Source organism: Parus major, chromosome 1A (assembly GCF_001522545.3).
Source record: "Parus major isolate Abel chromosome 1A, Parus_major1.1, whole genome shotgun sequence".
NCBI lineage: Eukaryota > Metazoa > Chordata > Aves > Passeriformes > Paridae > Parus > Parus major.
The window spans coordinates 34,203,535-34,223,560 of NC_031773.1; the positions used below are offsets into that span (position 1 = coordinate 34,203,535).

Here is a 20,026-nt window from a genome sequence, read left to right on the forward strand (position 1 = left end):
CTTCGGTATTTTTCAGTTCTGTCTTATTCCAGAAAACAAGGATATACATTTACATACAGAGATTTTTCTTTCTACAAAAAAAAAACATCACTGTGCACTGTGAATACAGACTGGGTCTTCACTTTTTTTTTCCTTACCATATAAACAGTTTTTTCTTTGTAGGGGATTTCATAGCAATAACATCAAGTCAATACCTGAGCGTGCATTTGTGGGTAATCCTTCACTTATTACAATGTAAGTGATAAGAATCTTTTCAATGACTCTTTGTATTAAAGAATGTTGAACTAAGTATCAATTTTGTCTAATTGTCAAATAGCTTTTCTTGTGAGTACACTTTGTAGCACATCAAGCAAACAAGTTCATATCTTTTTAGCTTCATGGAAAGAATGGCGGTTTTCAAGCCTGTTAAAGGGAAGCAAGTAGTGGTCTCTGGCCTTTGACCTTCTATTTGAATGGTTACTTCTAAATCTGTTAGCATTCCTGGCACCGTAAAAGCTGGTAAAAATTGCTCTTGATGGACTCCAGTCTGAATTCCCATCGTCTTACATGAAAATGCATTTAATGGACAGCTTCAAATTAAGAAATTGCAAAATAAGTGTAAGAAAAATAATGACTCATCTTGAGTAATATGCCATGAGCAAAAGCAGCATGACTTCAAAAGGGCAAGGGAACCTCTTCTGAATAGGGGAAGTTCTGACTTCTTCATGTGCTATCCTTAAATTTGTCTCAAGTCATAACAAAATTCTTCATATGTTAAATTTTGTCTTTGCAAACCAGGGAGGAAGAGAGAAGATTTTGTTGACTGGATTCTGGCATTAAAACAGGAAAACAGTGACTACTTGAATGTTCAGAATGTGACATGTGGGTGGTGAATATAGACTAGAGGGTGAGAAAAGCCCAAAAGTTCTGCTACAACCAGAGGGGCACAGTCTGTGATTCATCATAGAGAGTTTACTCATTTGTTTATAATATAATAATAAATTTAGAATATTTTAAAATATTTTTCATTAAATGTCTTTTTATCCTTTCTTTTCAGACATTTTTATGATAATCCTATCCAGCTCGTTGGAAAATCTGCTTTTCAACATTTACCAGAACTAAGAACTTTGTATGTGTTTACTTTCTATTTTAGTTTTCTTTTTATATTGCCATACTAGAGTTGTTCCACATTTCCATTACCATAATTTTATTGAAATTGTTTTTTTAAATTGTAGAACTTTAAATGGTGCTTCACAGTTAACAGAGTTTCCTGATCTGACAGGAACTACAAGTCTGGAGAGTTTGTAAGTGCTAAAGAAGTCTTTTTGCTTTGTTTTATTTTCTTACTGACTTATTGTAAAGAATGTCCTAAAAATTTTTTTGCAATCTTCAAGAAGTAATTTTTTTTCATAAATTCTTTCAACAGGACACTCACAGGAGCACAGATCACCTCTCTCCCCAAATCAGCTTGTGACCAGTTACCTAATCTCCAAGTGCTGTACGTTTCAGTAAGATTATTAACATAACATTAATGCAAGAGATTAATAGACAAATGAAACTAATATGATTTCAAAATTACCCAATTACTGCTATTTCTGTGTATCACGTTACTTCTTAGGAATTCAGCTCAGGGAATTGGCCCCTGTGTTATTTAAAAAGTTTATAACCCACTTGCCAATCAGGATTTCCCATACATTGCTGAGAAAGATAATTGCGTAGCATATTTTTAGGAAAAGACAAGAAGGTTCTTGATTTTATTTTTAAAAAGACAGAACTACCTTTTTTTTATTCATTCTATCCTACAGTAGTTTGGTATTTTTTTCTCACTAAGGCAAATAATTCATTGAAGTGAATTGAAAATACAAGGACTGCAGTTTTGAGTGCTTGTTATGCTCCTCTTTTAGTTTCTTTCCCAACCAGACATAAGTAGCTGACTGAAATTTTAATAGACTATTCCTTGACATAGCTGGGCATATTTGGTATGCTAAATATACAATATTATTTTAGCTTGGAAATTTCCTTGGAGTTTGCTTAATCACTAACGAAAGTAATCGTTGTGTCCAGTTCTTTGAGAATGAGCCAAGAGCACTTTCCTCTATGTATTACATCACTAGGAATCTATTTGGTATTAATTCTCTGGACAACATTGAAATAGCACTAATTATAATGCATTATTTGAATACCAGAGTGAATGTCAAGAACATTTCCAGAAAAAAATAAGTTTTAGTTAATGGACTCAATATAATCATTTCCAGAATGATAAAAGATAGTCTGCTGCCAGAAAAAGCTCTGCATACAGAATTAAGTTTAAATATGTCCTGTAACATTCAAAAACAATAAATAATCTCAAAACAGAGGGAAAACAAATACAGCAATTAATAACTTACAGAGTTCATAGTAGAGTAGGACTGTCCATTGGAAATTCACATTTTTTATTTTTGAGTATATTACCCTATATGATTTGAGCTGATACTTAGAAGGGTATTGCTGATTTATCAGCAATTTCAAGTACTCAAGAGCTGCCCTTTCCCCATTGCTGCCAGGTTGGACTGCTGAGTCCCCATTTTGGTTTGCACATCAGTTCTGGCTGTGCCATAGAGGATAATGGTGCACTGAACCTACCCACGCCTCACAGGGGCTCCCTGGCTCAGATACAGTCACAAACAATACAAGTGCAAACACTGTATTTATTTTTTTTATATAAAATTAAATATTTTAATATTTAAAGGCAATTTGTGCATCCTACCCAGCCACCAGTACGTCGAAATGTGGATTAATGTAACAAGGCTTCCTGGATGTGTTCACACCTGCAGTAAAGGTGTATGTGAGAGCACAGTCCCAGCAGCCCTCAGCACAGCTGGGCATGCACCTCAGCACAGGAAACAAAACCACTGGCCCTCTGCTGCTTCCAAGAGCCTCATGTATCGAGAAAGTGGGGAAAAAACCCTTAAAAATAAATAAGCTAAATATTTCCTGGAGTTCTGACAGAAACCTATGGGAGAAGGGTCTCAAGTTCAGGGTTTTTTCCATGTGTGAGCAAGGAGTGTCAGTATGTACAAAATTCAAGCTGGTAACATATTTTTAAGAAGACCTAAGTGGATTACAGAATAGCCAGTGTCTGCCAGACACACAAAACATCCTTTACCTTGGCCTAAAAGCCTTTACTCTAGTTCACTTGAACCTTCCCATGTAATGTCTGATTTGGGCAACAGTGTATCTTTTTTTGGTAAACAAAAAGAAAATTAAAAAAAAGAAAATTATTAAAAAAACCCCAACTCTAAACATATTGATATTTGCTTTACTATAGAGTAAACTCAGTAGAATACCTTAAAGACACACACAGTCAATACTTGCACTGCTTCCACTAATCAAATATAAAATAGTCCAAATGCCCCTGTTGGAACAATAGTAGTGAAAATACAGTTTTACCAAGGGATTAAATAGGTGGAGATGAACCAGTTTTAGAGAATTTGAGAAGTGAGAAGAATCTCACAAAGTGAAAAGTGAATCTTTTTCATGTGATAATACTGGATAACTGTGAAAAGGGACATTTTTCCTAATTTTAGGCATAGACTTTTTTCTCTATTCTTTTCACATGTAGATTTCCCATTTAGTTTTCTCTCTGCAACACACACACACACACACACACACACACACACACACATATATATATATATATGTATATATGTATATATATTGGAGGAGACTCTTGGGTGGTGGGGGCTGGTGTTTGGTTCCTTTTTTTTTTTTTCCCTCTACTTTCTGTAAATTGCCTGGGCTTGGTTTTGATTAGTTGTATTATACTGTAAATCAGTCCAGATGTTTCTGTTATTCTGTAATTTGTTGAGTTTTGGCTCAAGTCTTTTTAAGGCTTTTCTTCCCCCCTTGTAGTGATTGATTTCAAAGTTAGTTCCAATATTTTTCGACCATTTCCCTCAGTTATAAGATGTAGCAGCCTAAGAGGCAATACTGCTTATTAAAAGTATAGAATGGGAAGCTGATTGTGACTCTTATTAGAAAAATACAGGATCTTCTCTGAAAAAATATGAGTATATATGCTTAGTAGGTTGCTTAAAATTGTTAAAATATTCATCAGAATTTAAACATGATAAACATGAAATCTGTGATATAAATCCAGATGGCCAATATCATTGCTGTAAAACACACAGCAGAAGTCTACACTTCAGGCAGGAAATCTTCAGACAATGCAAGGAATTTGCAAATGTGGATATGGAGTTAATCTATCTTGCCTTTCCCCCTCCTCTTCAGCTAGAAATCAAAATGTGACAGATGAGAAATAAGTGAGCTTCTACACTTCCATTCTGCTGTGATTGGGGATAAAACAAAATTATTTTTAATTGATCACGAAGCTACAGAGTGAAAGTTATTTTTCTTTTAACATTCCTTTGATGCTGTTAATCTGTTTGTTTCTTGTATAATTCAGGGATCTGTCTTATAACCTGCTGGAAGATTTACCCTGTTTTACTGCATGTAAAAAGCTCCAAAAAATGTAAGTGCTAAACCGCCCTAAAAAGCTTAAAAAGAAGCATTTATGTGTGTTTGAGTATAATTAACTTGGGTATTGCTGGCCAATTTGACATACCCCAGATACACTTTATTGAAGTGGATCGTAAGCACAATCTAAAACACCCCAAAGTGCCTTCCAAGTGTCTTTGAAACTGAGGAGTTCCTTATTGCTATTTCAGTGACTTGCATCACAATGAAATCGCTGAAATCAAAGCAGACACGTTTCGGCAGCTGGCTGCTCTTCGGTCTCTGTGAGTACCCCCTAAGAGACATTCACACAGGGTCTACAAATGTATGGGCTGTATGATGTCTGCTCATGATGTACCCCAAAAGATCCTTATTTCAGTTATGGTCTCACTAGGATCTTTCACCATGAGTCCATAACTGTGAAAGGAGAGCAAACATTGCGAAGTTTAGCATCTGCAGCAATGAATTAAAATATATGAGCTGATAGCCATAAAAACTGTCACTTCTAAATGTTTCTGATGGAAGTGGAGAGATTTACTAAGCCAGAGCTGGTATCTCTTGGCAGGTTCACGTTATAATCAGCTCTAGGGAGTGGGAAATCCTTTTACAGAGAACAGCATCTTAAGATGTGGAGTCCAGTCATGTGCAGGTTTCCAGTTTTCACACAGACTCATGTGCTAGAGGAGAAATTTTGTCAGGAAATTACTCATGGTTGTAATTTTTTGCAGAATTGAATCCATACATTTTTTTAAGAGTTGTTTTCAGTCTTTTTGACTTTCCAGGGGTGGTGAAAATTGACATTAGGAAGTTAAGCCTATTGACCATGGGTTTGCTGTTCTTAGTCACATGAGAACACTTTAGCCACATAACCCACCCTTCTTTCTGCTGCCTTAGGAGGCAGTGAAGCAGACTGAAATGCCTTGTGCTGTGGCAGGCATTGAGACATTTTAAGTTGTCAGTTTAATAACACCACAACTGACTAACAAAAAAGGAAAAAATACTTTGCACTATGAGGTATGCAGGAGCTTATTGGAAATATTGGCATGTAATTAATACCTTTTTTATATTTAGGCTTCCTAATCAAGTGTTTGAAAACTTCCATATTCACTCAGTGGGTATGTAATTTTCTACTCTCTTTTCTCGTAGGGATTTAGCTTGGAACAAAATTAAAATTATTCACCCCAATGCTTTCTCCTCTTTACCATCTCTGATCAAATTGTAAGTATTTGAATATCTTACACATTCAATTTTGCATTTTTCTTGCAAGAGCATACAAAAATTTAATAACTTGGTGCTCCAGCAGAAATTGAGGGTTTCTCTATTCTAATCATCTGGTCCATTGAATCCATATCTACAATGCCTCCTGCTTTCTTGTACTTTCCCAATTGACTCAGGTGTTACAGCAAAGCTGCATACAATACTATGGAATCATTTGGGGTCCGTGAAGATTATCAGTGCATCTGCCTCTTTTCATTCAATTTATTAGCAGTTGATCTGTTGTAGCAGTGGTAAATATTTCCTGATAGTTGTGTTTCAGGCCTCAGGAATTGGATTAAAAATTAAATAAGAAACTTTTTCCAGAATGCATCTTTATTTCATTGTTCCTCTTCTGAACAATGAAATAGTTTTTCTTCTTTAGTAAGTTCAGCCAGAGCAGTTAGTCATCAAAACTTTAGCAGACAGTTTTGCAGGCCTTGTTCACAAGCACTTCTCAATGCTTACTAATTTTTTTCCCTACTTCCAACTGTCACTGTAATGCTTTTTTAATATGAATCCCTGAGGCATTGGCTGTATGGGGAAGATGTGAAAAAAAATTCCTCTTGAGTAATCTTGCTGCATGGTTATCTCAAAAATATGATGCTGGGCATTTGCTTGCAGATAATCTGGTAGCTGCTTAACCTGAATTTGGAGAGGTATTAATTTCTGTTGATGTGCAAAGCCCTCTGAATGGTGCACTGACAAATTCCCACAGTTTTGTCTAAAATATCCCTTTTGGAGCCCTTCTCAAAATCTACCTACTTTGTGATGTGAGCAGTAAATTGTGGCTTTGGACAAAAACATACAACAATCTGACATACAACAGTCAGAGGGGGTTAAAGAAAAAAGCCCTTGAACACACAAACAGTAACACAGTGTACCAGTGTTTCCTGAAATGGTGGTCTCTAACCTTGGTCCAACTCAAGTCAGTGGTCATTTTTACTATTGCAGTAGGACCTGAATTTCACCTTTGGTATTTAATGGTGCAGTGTGCAAGAAAACACACACTAAGCCAGACATGTAGAAGCCCAGTCCATCAACATAGCTTATTTTATGTCTAGGCCTTAGATTTCAGTGTATAGTCCAGACTTTCCTTGTTCAGCCTTGGACATTAAAGCATTTTGACTGCATCAGACTCTGCTTCTTCCTCCTTGACTGTTAACCATTTGAAGTATTGCAGAGTAGATAACTGTGAAGAAGACTGAAAAGACCATTGAATAAATGGGGGAGAGAGAGAGATCAAAATAGAGAACAGTACCTCTAGACTATCTTTCTTTCACTGCTTTGCCATATCTCCTTGATCACTTACCACTTTTTCATTCTCCTGTTTTACTTTCCCCAAGTTACCTGTCTGTGTTCATCTGCATTGTTCTGTCTTCCCTCAGCCACTCAGACAAACTTCAGCTTGGAAATATCATCTCCCTCTGCTCCAGCCCACACCTGTCCTTTCCTGAAGCACACATCTTCTCCACACACCTGACCTGCTTCTTGGGGAGCTTTCAGGGCAGCCATGCCCTGCAGCATCTCACTGAATCTTTTGAACTGTGGGAAGCTGTGCAGCTCCTTTGAATTCAAGTAGCCTAGGGAGAAGATTTTACATTCATTTGCTAGTCTCGAAACTGCCACTATGAATGTTTTGAGTCAAAATTTGGGAGCAGGGACCCAACTAACTACAAGCTGTTACTGTTAGCTTTCTACTACACATAAAGGTGAGTACTCCTGAGCAGTAGTGTAGCTTTGCTGCATTCACTGGGGTCTCTGTTTAATACAGTCATCTTTTATTGAGCTAGAAAACTTTAACCTATTTTTTCAATGTGACACTTCTAGCACTGAAAAAAAAAAAAATGAAAACCATAAGCTGATTTTTATTTGCTGTTACGCAGGGATGTGTCATCCAACCTTTTGTCCTCTTTTCCTGTGACGGGGCTACATGGTTTAACTCATTTAAAATTAACAGGAAATCATGCCCTACAAAGTTTGATAACATCTGAAAATTTTCCAGAACTCAAGTGAGTATATCATTAAAACTAATAAGCCACATTTGTGTTCATGTGCAATGGAAGGTGTGTCAGTGTGTAACCCATGTTACTTCGTATTGTCACTCTTTGATCTGTGCCATTAAAACTAAAGCAAATATGATAAAAATGATAGACTTCTTTTATTATGCTCACTTTCAACTGAAGAAACTATGAAGGTTTTGAAATATTAACCCCAGTACTTGCTTAGTACGAGCCACATCTGCTTCCTGGTGATATGTTTCAAAAGCTGTTAGAACAATATCGCTGGCAGCCTAGTGATATGTCCTTCTTCTACTGGACTGTACTTACAGAACTCCCATTATATGGAATGGGAACACAGCAAATACAAGGGAAGAATATACTGCTGAGAGACCAAAAGATTTCATCTCTTTTGCTTGAACATGATTTTTCTGTAATCCTTTGATTAGGATTCAGGTAATACTTTGCCAGTATTACTAACACACATTGATACTAATGATTTCTGTGGGTTCTCTGTGATGCAGGAAGGAAGTGTCCTCTAAAGATCATTTGCAGCTCTGCTTGTCACTGGATGACCATGGCCTGTATGGAGCTTGAACCCACGACCTTGACATTACTAGCATCATGCTGTAACCAAATCAACTAATTTCAGGGCCACAGCACAGAGGGTTTCTGACTTCAGGACATTTGGGAGTTTCCCCTTACTCTCCTTTCATTTTACATTTTAATTAGAAGATGCCAAGTGCAACGTACACTTTATCATGTCTTACTGTAAAAAGTTTGGTATCAGAAAATATGAAACAACTGAACAGTGTGCACATAATTACAAAATCACAGAGTGGTTGAGGTTGAGAGGGACCTTTGAGGCTATCTTGTCTAACCAGCTGCTCAGGCAGGGGCACCTGGAGCCCATTGCCCAGGACCACATCCAGACAGCTTTTGAATATCTCCAAAGGTAGAGAGTCCATCCTTATGTTTTCACTGGATTTACCTTTTGCACTGGAAAAGGCTCAAGAGTCCTAGCAGGCAGACAGCTCAAGATGTGAGCATTATCAAAAGGGACTGGAGTGTTTGGAGTTACCAGTAAGGGGATGATGAATGAAGTGCAGAGCTGATTAAGGCTCTGTGTACAGCAGTGGAGGGATCCACCCTAGGACACTTTCTGGGATGGCATGCTAATACAAACTGAGATAAGAGCAGCAAAAAAATGGCTCCAAGGTTAGGAAACAATGCCTTAAAGGTCTTAATAAACCCAAAAATGGTAGTTTGTCACAGAGGAGATTAGGCAGTGACTTCGTCAAGTGCATGGAACTATAACATTTAACATTCAAAGTACTAGAGGCTTAAACCTCTTTTACATTAGAGATCTTGAGATAGGTCTCAGAGGCTAAGGGGAAAGTACCATAAAAATCATGTTTGGTTGAGACTGACCTTATATCATACTTTTTCTGCTCTCACTGGCTTTGCACAAATGCTGAGGTAGTTAACAATTCTAAAATAATTGAAATTTCTTTTAAAAAATGTAAACACAAGAACACTGATTACTACTACCTGACAAATATGTAATGATGCATTTACCATGACCTAGAGGTGTAAGAGGTGCTGCAGTAGTCCTAGAATAATCCATTATTCACCTGAATTATGTATAACTAAGATTTTTTTTTTAATTCTTTTCTTAATATTATACTCTATATTAATTTCCCTTCATCAAAATTGTGTATGTTACTCAAATGAAAATACAGTGTATTTCATCTGAGCAAATTGTTAACAAGGATGTGTCAAACGAACTTAATTCTTTTTAAAAATGTATTCAAAATATGATATTTAGAGTTAACATGTTAATTAATGTTAATTAATGTTAAGAACAAATTATACCCAGTCAGGAGAGAACAGGGTAAAATCCTGACCTGCAGCCTGCATGAGTGGTACAATAAATCGAGGTGAGGATTTCACACAGGATCACCACACAGATAATGCACGAAGTACCAAATTTGAACAGAGGTCTAAAACAAAATGAAATTTCACCCTTTGCAATTGTTGTAACTAGCCAGTGATTACATTAAAGACAAATTTCTGTATGAAAACTTCCTACTCATCTAAATTCATCAAAACAGACACATCAAAGAGTTGAGCATCCCCTTCCCCATCATCAGCAGTAGCACTAGTGCACTCTGCAGAGCTGAGCCCAGCCTATTACAGCAAGCCTTGAGGAAGCAAAGTCAGGCTGCCAGCCACTCCTTCCATCTTTATCTGATGCTTTGATTCAGTGCTGAAAAGAACTCAGTGCTTTGCTCCATTCATCGTAACTGTGCCTTCCTGTTCACCATTAACTCCGCACCTTTGTGAGGGAGAAAATGACCTTGTGTTCTCTGCTGCTTAATCTAAAAACAGAAAAAAGAGGCATTCCTTGCTAGAGGGAAAAAAAAATACCAAGGGTACAGATATCATTAGTAAGATAAGGAGTATATAAAAATAAAGTTAGCCAGTGTTTCTAAGAGAATTTAATTTGACAAAGTCCAAATCTAATCACACACATCAAATAAGCACCAGCCATAAAAAGGACTGCCTCCAGCACTGTACACCTGAGAGTTCCTTCTCTTTTTCTTTTTTGTTTTGTCTTAAATGTAGCTTTTGTGAGAAAAAAATTCCTCTGTCACCAAGAAGATCTAATATTTATTTCCCTGCTTTGCAAAGTATGTTTTGTCCTCTGTGATCTGTGTTGCAGCCATTGTGTGCAGTCGGCCTTTGCACACAGATTAAGCAGCATTTGCTAATTTAAAGATTATGTGTATATCCTAATAACACAGGCTGGGGAGGGGAAACAAACATAAACTGCTCAGATTTAAGAATGGATTCTAGAAATACCTACAGAGAGGATAAGAAATGGGAATCTTGCTCTTTAAATATCATTTAAAAGCCATGGATATTTTTGGCTACATCATCAAAGTAGCGGACCAGTACAATGTGGGAAGTCCATGCTTCAAGTGTATGACAGGCCATAGAGCTGTTTGAATAATCAGAGAACAGAATACATTTCTGTCAGTCTCTTATGTCTAAAATATCCACTAACTGTTCATTCCCCTAGCTATATCAATGTCCTTCCAAAGGTCTGAAATCACAAGTTTCAGGGCTCACCTTGCAGAACTGTCAAGTGTTACTTCTGATAATTATTTTTCTGTTGTTCCAGAAAAAAGGAATTTTCTGCTTGGTGATCGGGATAGTTTTTATCCCAGATGATTAGCTATGGGTTAGTCTAGTAATCAATGGGTTTTAATAATGATTTATTTAAGAATAATAATAAGGCTTCTGGATAATGTGTTCAGAAATATTTAATCAAGATAATCTCCTTATGTTAAAAGATGGCATGCAGATGAATGAGTTAGAAATTAAATATTTAAATCTGCTGGCCTGAGGTTGCTTGACCATAGATATTGGTTATCTTGAAATTTTATTGAGTATCCTAAAAATTTTGTATTGATTATTGTGGTTAATTTCTAACAGAAATTTAAGTTTATAGAATCTTAATGATCCCAAATGCACCAATTTAAAAAATCTCATCAGAATTTTTTTAAGATTCTGTTTTTTCCCCTTTGTCCCAAGCTTTTGGCTAGCGCACAAGTTTAAGTCCTGTTGGCACTGGGCCTGATTCAGCTTGATTTCTCTGCAGATTTCCCAGGGGGTTAGAGGTTGCTTATTACACTCATTATGTTAATTTACATGATTAACCTGTTGAAAGTAATCTGATAGGAGGATCTAGTTCTGCTTTATTCCTTTCAAGTCAATTCAGAATAACTTCTAATCACCTATTTATCTTTGAACTTTTTGGTTTATTGGGCTTTTGGAATTAAGGTGAGTTGTTAGGTTTTATTATGTGCTATTGATGAACTGTACAAATTAAATAGCTCTGCTTCCAAAGCATAAAATATATCTATGGAATAGAAGTAGTGTATAGAACTCAGATAGTAGTTCTTCTGTGTTCCCCCAGAATTTGTACATCCTTAAAGGAATTAAATTCACAGTGTACCAGAAATGTGCATTTTTCTGACAACAGCAGCCCTCATAATCATTGGAACTCACTGACATATATTGTTACAGGTTAGGAATAAAAATTATCTTAAAAGAATTAAGAATTCTTGTGTCCTGCAATGACTGTTCTCATTTTTAAGACAATTAATAAAGTAAAACCTTTCTCAGTGACATTTCATACGCAATGCCTGATTCATTCACCTTTTTGTTTAGAACACTGCTTTCTTGATCTTCTCCAGAAGAAACAATCTCCTTTTTCCCATCTTACTGTGAAATGAGTTAAATGTGGAAAGAAGTGAATAAAGCTTGATTTCCAGAAGATCTCATTCTCCCTATAGTGGAGAAATTAAATTTGGGAAGTGTTCTGTTTTTGCTTGGTAGGCAGGTTTTGATCTTCAAACATGCTTTTTTTAAAAGAAACAATAAAGAAAATAACTGTTGGAGAAAGCATTGATTTACACAACAAAATCATTGAAAATCATAAAAACAGAAATACAGCTCTGGGTAACATTTACTCAAGAGCAAGACATAGATCTCTCATTTTCATGTCTCCTATGAAAACATAAGAAAATTTCAGTATGTCTTTTCTAAAATTAGCCTAGAAACCATCTGCATTCCCAATGAGGAGTATTATTTGTGAATCCTCATTTTGTATTATGATGACTGATTTTTACCCAGAGATGTTTTTACGTTCAGTTGTGGATATTTAAACTATTTCCTTTGTGTTAACTGTATAGGAGCAGTACCATCCAGTAACTCTGGTGCTTAACCAGCATCATGGCATGCTGCTTTATTCTTCTGCAGGGTCATGGAAATGCCTTATGCCTATCAGTGCTGTGCCTTTGGAGCTTGTGAGAACCACTACAGAATCTCCAGCCAATGGAACAAAGATGATAATAGCAGCATTGATGACTTACATAGAAAGGATGCTGGACTGTTACAAATTCAAGGTAACCATCATCTCAGGCTTCTTTTAAATCTACCTGAGGGCTGTGAGCAACCTGTGATTATAAATAAGTCCAATACTCTTTCCAGTTGCAGAGGTGGCCTCTCCCTGTCTCTTGCTCAAGAAAATGTTATTTAAGTATTTCTGTGCTTAGCAACCTTGTTATCTTAGGTCTACCATTCAAAATCTCACTCACTCACGCACTCATCTTTTCATCCAAATAATAGCTATAATAATGTGTTAAATTACATCTTCCCATTAGATGAGAGACAGGGTAGTTCAGCTTGTATGTAACTCCACACTAAGAGCAGGCCAGAAAAGGTGTAGTTTCTTGCCAGTCTCAGAATGGAACACATCCTAGGCTTACCCACACACTTCAGGATGAGTAATAGCCAAAATATGCGGCTCCTTTGATGCCACATATTTCATAGAATCGTTGAATAAGCTGAGTTGGAAGGGACCCACAAGGATCACCAAGTTCAACTCCTGACTCTGCACAGGGCAGCCCCAAGAATCATTCCGTGTGCATGAGAACATTGTCCAAACACTTCTTGATCTCTGACAGGCTTGGTGCTCTGACCACTTTCCTGTGGAGCCTTTTCCAGTGGACAGCCACCTTCTGGGTGAAGAACCTTTTCTTGACATCCAACCTAACCTCTCCTGGCTCAGCTTCATGTAATTTCCTTGAGTCCTGTCCCTGGTCAGGAGAGGAAGAGCTTGGTACCTGCCCCTCTGCCTCCCCTTGTGAGGATGTTGAAGATGAACAAGGTCTCCCCTCAGTCTCCTTCAGGCTGAACAAACCAAGTAACCTCAGCTTCTCATACAGCATCCCCTCAAGGCCCTTCACCATCCTCGTGGCCCTCCTTTAGAAGCTCTCTAATATCTTTAGCTTTATCTCTTTTTTTTTTCTCCCCAATAGATGAACGTGATTTTGAGGATTTTTTCCTTGACTTTGAAGAAGATTTGAAATCTCATCATTCAGTGCAATGCTCACCTTCTCCAGGTATGAAACTGCCAGGCAGATAGGAATTCAAGGACAGTGTTAGTAGATATTCAAGATGCAGAACAAACTGTGAATCAGATACTAGACACTAGCAACATGATGTACAGTAATTTTATGAGTCTTATACAAATACACTGCACAATAATATAGTTTTGCATTGAATTCCAGGAAACTATTCAGCCACTATATTCCTCTATAAGTGTAGCAAAAGTTTTGCCCAGTCACCAAGCAGATACTTACTCTGGGCTCCTTTTCACCAGAATTGATACCCAGTCAATAAAATGAGAGAGGAAAGACTCTTCTACTAAGATACAGATGATAAAGGTAGCAGAATGTTTTCTTTCTCAGTCTTTTGCAAAGCTAAAGTAATTCTTCTGAATGTCACAGAGTTACTTTATACGTGAAGAGCTTTAAACAATTTTATACCTGAACACTATTTAGTTCTATGTCTGGGAAATACTAAACACTACTGCATTGATGTTTGCAGTCCCTCACAGAGGACACGCAGCACTGTCATTTTCTTTGTAGAATGTAGCCAGCCATGGTCATAAGTTTTGTATGTTTGATTCAGCAAATGTTTTCACTAGCCGTTGTTTCATTGTGAAACATGAACAAAAAAACCCAAGTGACTGCTTGTACTTCAGCATTCATTTTAAGCCATGATTCTTGTTTGCAACAGCAACTTAAAGTAAATTTCTTTAAGTTATATAAAGAGGAATAGAAAAGGCAGGAAGCCAAAAAATAGTTATTTGACTGTCACATATTCTCCAGTGGCCTAAATATAATTTCTGAGTTCATCAAAACATTGCTGTCTTCAAGGTAATTATTACCAGACCTGAGAGAAATTTTAGATTGGATTTTTCAAATAGTATCTTAGAAAAACTTGCAAACTGGCACAATAACTCCTTGTGTTTACTTAATGGCAACGGCCATAGTTGTAGGGAGGTCATTTCAGCTGCAGGGTTTATGTCTTCATGGCAAAGCACAGGCTACTGTGAGGGGCTTGCTCTGCTGTCATACCAAGACACGTAAGGTTTCTCTGACTGCAGAGCATTCAGCTTCAACTGCACAGCATATGCAGCTCAGTTCCATGAGAATGTATAGCAAACTTTAGTCATAATTACCTGACTTCAGACACAGGAGATCCAAAAAGGCTGCACCCCCAAACACAAAGAGAGACACAATTTTCTTGGACTGTGTAATGACGTGTTATAAGGTAGCTGAAGTACATCTGTCCGTATCCATTACATCATGCTTCACCAGGACTCATTAGGAACCTGTTTTAAGTTAGGGAAATGTAACATTTCCAGCTTTTTTCGCATACTGACAAATATCACAGCATTTCTTGAAACTACAAGAGTTGACATTCACATTGCAGTAGTACTGCCAGGCATGAAAATAAACCCATAGACTACTCATGATCAAGGACAAAAACTCATGTGCATCACTAATGCAAAATGCATCACACATTTAGCAGCATGTTACAGATTACTCCAAAGAAAGACCAAATTTCCAGCTCCCTTTTTAGACTAAAATTCACTCTTTGGCTGTGCTGAGAATATGCAAGAAGCATGAGCTTTAGTGTCTTAGAAAGTGCAAGGGTTTTTTTGTTTACATGGGCTTCCCTTACCCTTTTTATTTTGGCATTTCAGGTCCCTTCAAACCATGTGACCACCTGTTTGGTAGCTGGCTGATCAGAATTGGAGTGTGGACCATAGTGGGTTTGACCTTTGTTTGCAATGCACTGGTGTCCGCTACAGTTTTCAGATCTCCATTGTATATGTCCTCCATTAAACTTTTGATTGGTTTAATAGCCATTGTAAATGCCCTGATGGGTCTGGCCAGTGGAGTACTGGCTAGTGTGGATGCATCCACTTTTGGTAGCTTTGCTCAGTATGGAGCACAATGGGAAAGTGGAATTGGTTGCCAAATAACTGGTCTTCTCTCAATTTTTGCTTCAGAGGCTTCCATATTACTCCTTACCCTAGCTGCACTCGAACGTGCATTCTCTGTAAAGCATGCTGCAAAGTTTGAAACAAAATCCTCCATTGCTAGCATAAAAATTGCCACTTCTTTTTGCTTTATGTTGGCACTAATCATTGCAGTGATTCCCCTTCTCACTGGAAGTGAGTATGGAGTTTCTCCACTTTGTTTGCCACTCCCGTTTGGAGAGTCCGCTGCTATGGGCTACATGGTAGCCCTGGTATTGCTGAACTCCCTTTGCTTTCTGGTAATGACTGTTGCTTATACAAAGCTCTACTGTAGTTTAGAAAAGGGAGAGCTAGACAACATTTGGGATTGCTCTATGGTCAAACATATAGCCTTGCTGCTTTTTACTAATTGCATTCTTTATTGCCCTGTGGCCTTCTTATCTTTTTCCTCCTTACTGAACCTCACTTTTATCAGCCCAGAAGTGATTAAGTCAATACTTCTAGTGATTGTCCCACTGCCAGCATGTCTAAACCCACTGCTTTATATACTTTTCAATCCACATTTTAAGGAGGATTTGGGAAGTCTGCGAAAGCAAACTTTGATATGGAGGAGATCAAAACATGCTAGTCTGATCTCTGTGAATTCAGAAGACATAGAAAAGCAATCTTGTGACTCAACACAGGCACTGGTAACCTTCACGAGTGCCAGCATATCATATGATATGCCCACCAGCAGTTCACTAATGCCACCCTCTTATCAAATGACAGAAGGCTGCAATCTTTCGTCAGTTGCATTTGTTCCCTGTCGCTAGTTGCAGAAACAGTACAAAAAATACCTCTGTTTACAAAATTTTTAATCCCAAAAGTAAGTGTGGATGTGTGCATATGGGTGTAGAGAAGTGCCTCTAAATTATTATGACACACCTCAGAAAACAGACAACGACAAAACTTGCGGCAGGATGAAAATCCAATACTTGAGCCTGCTCAGCCTGCTCCCGAAATGCTGACATGAAGAGAGGAAATTAAAACTGCTGAAGTTTGTGCAGTTGTATCAGCTGTTCTCATTTAAAGTAGCACTACTCAGAAAGGGCATCAGTTTTGGTCAAGAACAAAATAGCATATTAAATTTGTTACATTTTTTCAAAGTATGACCTGATGTTTTCAGGGGTTGGGTTATTTTTTTCCTGTTTATTGCAATTTGGTTTTAATAATAGTTTTTCAGTGCCATGATTGTTTCTGTAAGCATCTGTGTGTGGCCTTTGTTCAGCAAGATATCAAGAACAGAAGAGTAGTCATGCTCAAGTCCTAAAGGCTTCTGCAGAACACCCTTTGATGAAGTTCCATGTTTGATAAAGATGATTAAATGGTTTAACTGGCATTGGGTTTGGACTTTGGAAGTCATTTAACTTGACAAAACAATTTTAATTGTCAGCAAAAGCTAGAAAATTAACGTGATATGAAAGAAGATAATCAAAATCCTGTTAAGCATTTAAAATGTAATTGTAAATGGCAAGGTATTGTCACATGGATTTTTTTCTAATGAGGTTCTGTACAATTGGGTCCTGAATTGCTTTCATGCCAGTAGAATTACTCCCAGAATTACTGATGATAAAATTGGCAGATGACTCATTTAATTTGAAGGTGGAAAATACTACATGGAAAGTCATCAATATAAAAAAATGGCATGCTGAGTACTATTAAAGGACACCAAGGGCACTCAGACAGACACATTCATTTAAGGTAATCTGTCTAGGAACAAAAACTGTAATCCTGCTCATGGCATGATCTCTGTCTCATGAAACAGTGATTTTAAAAAGCTGCTAATTCATATTCACTAGTCAGTTGAAGATTTACAGGTCACTGTGTCCTCCTGGATAAGGATTACCAATATTCTTAGCCAAGGCAATACCAAGTAGGATTGAAGAGGTTGTGTAATTGTGTTCTTAGCACTGATGCAAGCACTCCCAGGATATTTCAAACACTTACTGCATTCACATGTTGTAAAGAACATTGTGAAATTGGAAAGAATATGAATATCATAAATTTAAAAGAACTTAAGAAATAAGTGATTTAATCAGAGTTTATAAGTAGCTTTTTCTGGGATACAGTAGTTTGAAGGCAGAGGACTACTCATCTGAGAGGAGAAAGATCTGGTATAGTCAACTGGAAATTGGCATTAGGGATATGCAGCATAGAAATAAAGGTGAAGATTGTTGATAGAGATGGTCATTAGCTAGTGAAATTACTGTCACCAAAAATCCTTAAATTCATATTGGATATATTGCCAAAAAAGATACTGGAGCAGCTGTTGAAAGTCAGGGACTTCTGATGGCTTTAGTTTAGGAAAAGACTTGATTAGGTTAACAGAGTTCTCTGACTTTAAATCTGTTAATACTTTGCTGAATAAAGGCATGTATGTTTACACATCAGAAGCATCCTAGTTAAAAGAAGAGACTTCAGGTCCTTGCCAAGTCTGCTGTTAAGATATCTCAAACAGAGCCACCTAGAATATAATTCTTTGACCTCGTGCAAGCCATCAGGGGATATTCCAGTATTCTTTCCTCAGAGTTGGCACCTTTTACTTAAGTAAGCTGATTATTCAAGACAGAAAAATGCACAAATTTACCTATTTTTGTTGTTGTTAAAAAGAGCTCCCTGAGGAGTAACATTTAATAGCCCAGTTAATGGCCACTCAACCTCCAGGTGAATGAGACTAATTTTTTAACATTAGGAAGATTGGGCTAGGCCCAGCAATTAAGGTAATCCATTACAGATGATGATCTCTGTTGTTCATCTGTTCCTGTACATAAAAGTTCCTGGGACTCCAAGGATGGATTTTCACAATGAAGAATTTGCTGCCAACAATGCATATGCCTTAATTTTCTTGTCCATTCACACTGGCATTTTTTTACTTTTGCAGTTACAGATGGCATCAGTTGACTTTGGCTGACATGTTCATCCTTCAGGGAAAAAAAATGAATCAATTCTGAAATTATGTATGATAAAGTCAGCTGAGTACTTATCTTAATCCTTTATCTGTTGTGGCTTTTGAAGCAGTGCAGCATGCAGCTGCAGAAACGATGCCTGAAACCAGTTTGGATTAAACAGAGGATCAGTCAACCATTGCACAATACCTATTACCATGTTTACTTAGCTTTAATTTAACTGGGGTCCATCTGTGCTGCTCTGCTTAATGTCAATGAGGTTCCTTTCAGCTTGCTATATTTAAGAAGTCTGTAAAGAAATTTGAGAAGCAAAATAATGTTATAATTCTAAAGACTAGTTAAAGCTTCTTTTATCAGAACTTTTTTAGCTTGCAGAAGGTCCTAAAGGCTTTGTGTCTTATTTTTATAAGCATGTTTGAAATATTTTGATCAGATATTTTTAACTTGAAATTGTTAAAATTCATTTATTAGATTTTTAAAGTAAAATGTGTAAATATAGAACTGTATTTATTATTACAGTGAAATGCAACTACAGTAAAGGACATGAGATTAAGCCTTGTACAGTTTCATATTGATATTTGCTATATTTTCTGCTCATATATGTTACTAGATGCATTATCTGTAAATAATATAATGTAAATGTGTAGTGATTGTAAATAGGTGACATGCTTTGTTTTCTATCAGTGTTCAGAACATATGTAAGTTGTAATAAAATGTGACTACACAGTAAAGAGCATTTAATCAATCATGACCTAACACTTCACAAAATGGTGTGCACTCTCAATTAATCCTTTCCAAGTTATTGTAATACTTACACTAACCTCCCTAAATGTGTGTAATTCTTGACAAAATATAAGTTACAGGTTGTGTGCCATAAAAATTTATATGAAGTACTTGAAAGAAAGAGGTAAAATACCAATGAAGCAAAAACTCTCAGAAAGCGATTGTTTAGTCAGGAATTCATATGGCAAGTAATGAATTACAAAGATTTTTAAAAAAGAATGTAGAATTGTCCTGTATTTAAATGGATTTTAGAAGAGCATGCAGGTTCCCAGGATAGATGAGGCTGCTTTGGGGAAGGTCATTTCAGCCAGAAGAGCCTTTGCAGAAGAAGTTTGTTGGGTGAGTTTTAGAATAGTCTTACTGGGATAGGACAGGAGCAGAAGAGAATGGGAATAAGAAAGTCATTAATTATCTTTAGAAGCAAAAAAACAGAAGTGTGACAAAGAGCATAGGGGAGTGCATAACTCAGGGAGGAAAGAGGCCTTCAAGAGACAGGATGCAAATGGGTGGAGTTTTATGAGATATTAAGAAGCATGATGGAGTTTTGTGAAGAATGAGGAGCTCTGAGTGGATACAAAGAGATGGAAGTGTTGTGATGGCTAAGGACATTGAAATGGTGAGAAAACAAGCAAGTAAAGATGATTTCACATGCAGGTGTGCACCAG

At 37.0% G+C, this 20,026-nt stretch overlaps 1 protein-coding gene across 3 annotated transcripts in view; it reads left to right on the forward strand.

Annotated features, from left to right (window-relative positions):
• Nucleotides 1–19,346, forward strand: part of LGR5 (leucine rich repeat containing G protein-coupled receptor 5) — a 90,188-nt gene extending 70,842 nt beyond the window's left edge. For 2 of the 3 annotated variants that reach the window (XM_033514617.1, XM_015629160.3), the window contains 11 exons: nucleotides 163–234; nucleotides 1,037–1,108; nucleotides 1,215–1,283; nucleotides 1,406–1,477; nucleotides 4,424–4,489; nucleotides 4,686–4,757; nucleotides 5,620–5,691; nucleotides 7,614–7,739; nucleotides 12,558–12,703; nucleotides 13,619–13,702; nucleotides 15,355–19,346. In XM_033514617.1, coding sequence (XP_033370508.1) covers nucleotides 163–234; nucleotides 1,037–1,108; nucleotides 1,215–1,283; nucleotides 1,406–1,477; nucleotides 4,424–4,489; nucleotides 4,686–4,757; nucleotides 5,620–5,691; nucleotides 7,614–7,739; nucleotides 12,558–12,703; nucleotides 13,619–13,702; nucleotides 15,355–16,445 — 1,942 coding nt within the window. In that variant the 3' untranslated portion in view covers nucleotides 16,446–19,346. The remainder of the gene's footprint in view (nucleotides 1–162; nucleotides 235–1,036; nucleotides 1,109–1,214; nucleotides 1,284–1,405; nucleotides 1,478–4,423; nucleotides 4,490–4,685; nucleotides 4,758–5,619; nucleotides 5,692–7,613; nucleotides 7,740–12,557; nucleotides 12,704–13,618; nucleotides 13,703–15,354) is intronic. The other variant, XM_033514618.1, reaches the window with a different exon arrangement.
• The last annotated feature ends 680 nt before the right edge of the window (nucleotides 19,347–20,026 follow it).